This window comes from Haplochromis burtoni, unplaced genomic scaffold (genome assembly GCF_018398535.1).
Source record: "Haplochromis burtoni strain Fernald_Lab_line unplaced genomic scaffold, NCSU_Asbu1 Contig_505, whole genome shotgun sequence".
Taxonomy (NCBI): domain Eukaryota; kingdom Metazoa; phylum Chordata; class Actinopteri; order Cichliformes; family Cichlidae; genus Haplochromis; species Haplochromis burtoni.
This window is the reverse complement of record NW_024582866.1, coordinates 131,178-137,381: the sequence shown is the minus strand read 5'-3', so window position 1 is coordinate 137,381 and position 6,204 is coordinate 131,178. Positions and strand designations below refer to the sequence as shown.

The following is a 6,204-nucleotide window of genomic DNA, read 5'->3' as shown; positions in this document are numbered from 1 at the left end:
GAAGCTTTGAACAACATGAAACCCTGGACAGCCCTGCAGACTCGGCATCTGTAATGTATGCAGCGTGTGTGTATGTGTGTCTGTGCGTGATTGTGCGTGTGTGGGTGTGTACGTGCATGTGTGTATATATGTGTGCGTGCAAGTTTGTATATGTACATTTGTATATGTGTGTGTGTGTGTGTGTGTGTGAGGTATAATTGGTGCTGAGTGAGTATGAGGAGGTTTTCTTCACTAAGTCGAGACTTGAGAAAATCTTCCTCGTTGTTGTTTGTCTTGCAGCTGTCAGCGTGCAGCTGCACAGATGTTCAGTTTCCTGGCTGAAAGCGTCCAATCGGCGCCGCCGTTCTTTGCGTTTCTGCAAACCGTCCTCACAGAAAACTCCAGAGTTTGATCGTTGAGCGAGGAGTGTCTGTCATCAGTAATTTACACATGTAAACGTAAACTGGACCAACACTTCAGTGAACACCTGAACACCTCAGAGCTGAGACTACGGAGTCACATGACCGCATTGTAAATGAAAACAGCAAAAACAAGGCAACACACACACACACACACACACACACATGCAGATGGAGGGACTGCCAGACTCACCAGTGGTCGTGTGGCATTGTTGCGTTGCCGACGGTTACTGAGCATCTCACTCAGCTCTCACACACCAGCAGCCCTCCCCTCTCTCTCTCCTGTAACGTCAGGGTCCATTAAGCTTATTGCGCCTTAATCTTTCAGAGAGAGCGAGCGAGAGAGCCAGTAGCAGATGGAGGATGGCGGGGAGGGGAGGGGGGAGGGGCGGAGGGGAGGATGCTCTAACTGGATGTGGTGGAGTTTGAGTCCGGACCGTGAATGTTTGCACATCTCTCCCCCTCATCAGGCTCTGAGCTTCAGCACGTTCAGCCTGAAGTGAAATCCCGATGACCTTAAAGCGTCTCTGTGCAGGTGAGCGTTACAAACACTCGCCATCACTACCGTCAGCTTCCTGTCACACTCACTTCATCCTAGAGTAGTTTACCCTCAAGTTACATCGCAGATTACCTGCACTCAGTAAAGGCACAGCCACATGCTGCAGTTCCTCTGGCGTCCAGCAGAGGCTCCAGCGGAAATAACATGTTGACAGCTTAGAGATAATTTCACACTACGCAACTTTTTAATGACATCATGTGACAAATAACATGGCTTCTGTGAGGTTACTGTACTAACAGGCCAAGAATGAGGCGGAGGTGATGAAGCAGCTCACACACAGACACCGCGCCTCTGCAGGAAGACCATCCACACCACCCAACCAACCAATGAGCTTCTTGGGGTGACGAGCAGCACGTGTGGACGTTGAAGTGCGAACCTGCTGGAGGGAAAACAGCTGTCGGACACGCGGTCACCTTCCCCACAGACGCACAGCGGGCCACATGTGGGCAGACACACGGGAGGAAGACCTCTGACGAAGGACTTACAGGCAGTGCGTGTTATTGGATTATTAAAGACGTGCGTTACGAGAGCTGTCCGCACATTTCTGGCGTTTAAGCTATGTGCTCGTTCTTCAGGTGTACGATGTGCAAAGTGAAGCAGCCAAAACGAGGCGTGCACGTGAAGTGAGCGTGCAGACTTGGTGTGACTGCTCATGCATGAGTCACGCACACACCGCCCGATGGTAACGATCCCGTTTACGGAGGCCTGATTGCACCATGTGCTTTTATGGCTGCTCTGTAATATCACTCACTTGTCGGTTGTAACGGCGAGCGTCACCTGTGGAACATGTCCCATGATCCTCTCCAACTCGCTGTGTGGCCGCGCTGCAGACTGACACCTGGGATCAAACCTGTGACCTGCCCTCTCTCTCAGGTTTCGGGCTCAGTCGGGAGCAGCGAGCGACTGCAGCTCCCAGCACTCATCCTTCCGCTCCACCGCAGAGAGCATCTTCATCTTCCAGCTGAAATCAGATCAGTCTTTAGGCTCACAGGAAGACAAAGAGCTTCCAACGTGCTCCGTGTTTTTCTCCTGATGTGAACGTCGGGAGCTAAACCAGCGGACGTCCCAGAGACTAAAGGTTAAAGGTCATCATGACCTTACTGAGCAGGTTTTTGGCATGTCAAACATTAGTCATGACAAAACGTCACAGACAGGTCTCACAGGAAGCAATGACATCATGATGACATTTAAGGTCAGCTTCACCGTGACATCGTGACGTTCTGCAGTAACTCTCCTCGTGGCCGTTCTGTGACCGTATGGCAGTAACTCCTGTTCCGGACTCTGCGGTGTGACGTGTGAACGCACCCAAACAAACGTCTCTTTAAAGCTTCCAGGTCAAAGTTTTGTTCGACAAGCTTTGGAGTAAAGCAGGAGTCAGCCTGACTTTAGTCTTCAAACTTCTAGTTGACGGATGTCACAGGTTTTTAAAAAAGCAAGTTTAAGTGGACATGCAGGCTACACAGATGTGGAGGCTCCAGCACGTCAGCACAAGGATTTCACTTTTTCATCCTTGTTCCTGCTAAATGTTCAAAAACAGATCAAACTGATGAAAGAAATAAGCAGAGGAGCATAAACGCAGCGTCCTTATCAGCATTTCCACAGTTCTCAATATTTGGCTCATTAATAACAGTATAATTGCTTCTTTTGTTCACAGTAATCTGTTTCACCTTTGAAACCAGCTCATATCGATTTCCTCCTGTAAATCCTGCATGAGCTGAGCGGCGCTTCCTTTTCATACTGGAAATATTTGTCTGCATACAAACAGCAGTTAGAAATGTTTTGAGCTCATTAAATCCATAATCAGCATCTGTTAGCGTCTCGCTCGCCTCCAGGTTGTGTGCTCGATCCTCTCTGTGGGCAACAGCAGTCGCCTGAATCTCACCTGGAGTCTTCTCGTGTCTGTAACAACAGCTCGTGTGGATCTGCGTCAAACGCCGCAGATCTGTGCGCCGCAGTTTGTCAGTCTAATTTAACCATCAGGATCATCAGGACCATCAGAACCATCAGGACCATCAGAACCATCAGAACTATGAGGACCATCAGAACCATCAGGACCATCAGAACAATCAGAACCATCAGGATCATCAGAACCATCAGAACCATCAAAACCATCAGGATCATCAGAATCATCAAAACCATCAGGATCATCAGAACCACCAGGACCATCAGGACGATCAGAACCATCAGGATCATCAGAACCACCAGGACCATCAGGACTATCAGAACAATCAGAACCATCAGAACCATCAGAATCATCAAAACCATCAGGATCATCAGAACCATCAGGACCATCAGGACGATCAGAACCATCAGGATCATCAGAACCATCAGGACCATCAGGATCATCAGAACCATCAGAACCATCAGAATCATCAAAACCATCAGGATCATCAGAACCATCAGGACCATCAGGACCATCAGAACCATCAGAACCATCAGGATCATCAGAACCATCAAAACTATCAGGACCATCAGGACCATCAGGACCATCAGGACCATCAGAACAATCAGAACCATCAGAACCATCAAAACCATCAGGATCATCAGGACCATCAGAACCATCAGGATCATCAGAACCATCAGAACCATCAGGATCATCAGAACCATCAGAACCATCAGGACCATCAGGACCATCAGAACCATCAGGACCATCAGAACAATCAGAACCATCAGGACCATCAGAACCATCAGAATCATCAAAACCATCAGGATCATCAGAACCATCAGGACCATCAGGATCATCAGAAAAATCGGGATCATCAGGACGATCAGAACCATCAGGATCATCAGAACCATCAGGACCATCAGGACGATCAGAACCATCAGGACGATCAGAACCATCAGGACCATCAGGATCATCAGAACCATCAGGATCATCAGAACCATCAGGACCATCAGGACGATCAGAACCATCAGTACCATCAGAACCATCAGGACCATCAGAACCATCAGGATCATCGGGATCATCAGAACCATCAGGATCATCAGAACCATCAGGACCATCAGAACCATCAGGATCATCGGGATCATCAGAACCATCAGGATCATCAGAACCATCAGGACCATCAGAACCATGAGGATCATCAGAAGCTTCAACAAAGTCACCAGATCCTTTAAACCATAATCCATCCATCCATGGATCCTGACCTGCACCCACCATCCTTCCTGGGCCTACAGGTGCAGGTCTGGATCCATGGATGGAGGAAGCAGGAAGCAGGGCTTCATTTGGACGGGGTGGACGAGCAAACACAATGGACTAAATATAAAGGAGCACATCTGGCTGAAGTGAGCACAACTGTATTCATTGACAGCTTCGGTTTATGGCCTGACGCTGACTCTGGGCACCACCGAGGGGTTTCACTGCTTTTTGCTGAGCAGCTGTGTAAAGTGACCGGACCAGAGCCGGTGCCAGAGCTTGGTTTAATGGACCGGCACAATAAGGAACCATCCTCTACGAGCAGATTGGCCCTTTAAAAGGAAGAAGCTGCAGATAACAAGCTGTTCTCCAGAGCCTGAAACACAACATGCTAAATCAAGCACATCAGAACGATGTTTGGTAGAGTGAAGCTCAGGCTGAGGGAGGTGAAGCTGCTGCTGCTCTTATTTTATTTCTGGCAGTGAAACAACTTGAGTGCGGTCTTCGTGTGATTCAGGGTTGTTACTCACCGAGCTCTCAGAGTGCTGACTGTAGACTTATCAATCCTACAGAGAGAGAGAGAGAGAGACACCGTCAACATGTGGTGCACTGAGCGCGCTCTGATAACAGCAGGAACGTTAGGACGTTGCCGAGGTGGAGGACGAGATTTCTATCTGCATTCTCTATTAACCTCAGTAACCTGAGTGAGGTGTGAGGTTCACAGCAATAAAACCTGTTTATTAAAGTGCTGCAGCGCCACCGAATCAGGCGTGTTTCTGTAATGACGGCTGAAGCGCAATAAAACAGCACAAACCAGCAGACGCATGAACCACTGGATGACTTCACAGAAAGTCATCCAGTGGTAGAAAGTGGGTTCCTGAGGCTACGTCCACACTAAGCCGTTTTTGTTTAAAAACACCGTTTTGGCCTCCCGTCCACACTGAGGCGGCGTTTTCCTCAAGGAAAAACGCAGCGTTTTGGAAACGCTCTCGAAAAACAAATACATTTCAAAACGGAGCTGTGCCGTCGCAGTGTGGACACTCGAACACGCAGACTTTCTAAAACGATGATGCATTTTAGTCGTGTGAGGCAGTCATGTGACCAATTAAACTAAGACAGCGGAGGGCGTTACACAGCAGTGGTTTTGATTGGTCTCAGCTTTGACAGCCCTGTTACAGATTAATATCAGTCTGTACGTGCTGCAGATTGCTTTCCTTCTAATTCTTTAATCCTCACTGGCTTTTGCGCATGTGCAGGACTGCAATGTAAGTGTTTTGGACCGTTTCAATGTGGACGCACAACTCTTTGAAAACGCTACTGTGGACGTTTTCAGATGAAAACAGCGTTTTCAAATCTATTTGGGCTGGTGTGGACGTAGCCTGAGGCACAGAGGTTTTGACGTGATGTATAGGGACAGAACGGGACGTTTGTCTCTCTGTCACCGACTGCGTTTCCATAAGTTCGACCTGAATGGCTGAGCTCCTCAGCCTCTCTCTTTGCCCCACTGCGGGGTGACCCAGGGACTTGTTTGGGCTGAGCACGCCCCCTTTCACCGGGCTCGGTCTCCTGAGCACCACACACAGGTCTGACTGGAGGGTGGAGTTCAAACCACCCAGGGTGTGAGATAACCGCTGTTCATCAGTACCTGCATCACACCTCACTCACACGGTGTCCTTGGAAGTGCTGATGATAAAGCATCCAGACGCTGCAGAGACATGACTCATGTCTCATGCATGCTGTAACGCAGGTCTATCTGTCATACACACCACAGCGCTCGTCACTGATAGACTCTGACACTAGAGCAGGCGACATGACCAAAAATATTTATCACGATATACGTTTGAAAATTTGCGATAACGATATAACTGATGATATAATTGACACGAGACAAAACACAACTCCACAACTTTATTAGTGCAAAAACCCATCAATGTATTTTCACTTAACCCTCCTGTTATGTTGGCTTGAAGGAGCACTGATTACGTTCCTGGTCAATTTAGATTTTTTTCGCTTTCTGTAGTGATGCAGATGACATGTGACATCTCTTCTGTTCTGGGTCAATCTGACCCGCAACATAACAGGAGGGTTAAACAAGCAGCTGTTTTTTTTAT

At 48.3% G+C, this 6,204-nt stretch overlaps 1 protein-coding gene across 7 annotated transcripts in view; it reads right to left on the bottom strand.

The window, feature by feature from the left end:
- Positions 1-6,204, bottom strand: part of LOC102295354 (rap1 GTPase-activating protein 2) — a 33,590-nt gene that overhangs the window by 26,812 nt on the left and 574 nt on the right. For 6 of the 7 annotated variants that reach the window (XM_042213968.1, XM_042213971.1, XM_042213970.1 and 3 more), the window contains exon 2: positions 4,624-4,659. In XM_042213968.1, the coding sequence (XP_042069902.1) occupies positions 4,624-4,659 (36 nt within the window). Of the gene's footprint in view, positions 1-591; positions 3,041-4,623; positions 4,660-6,204 lie in introns of those variants that run through there. The other variant, XM_042213973.1, reaches the window with a different exon arrangement.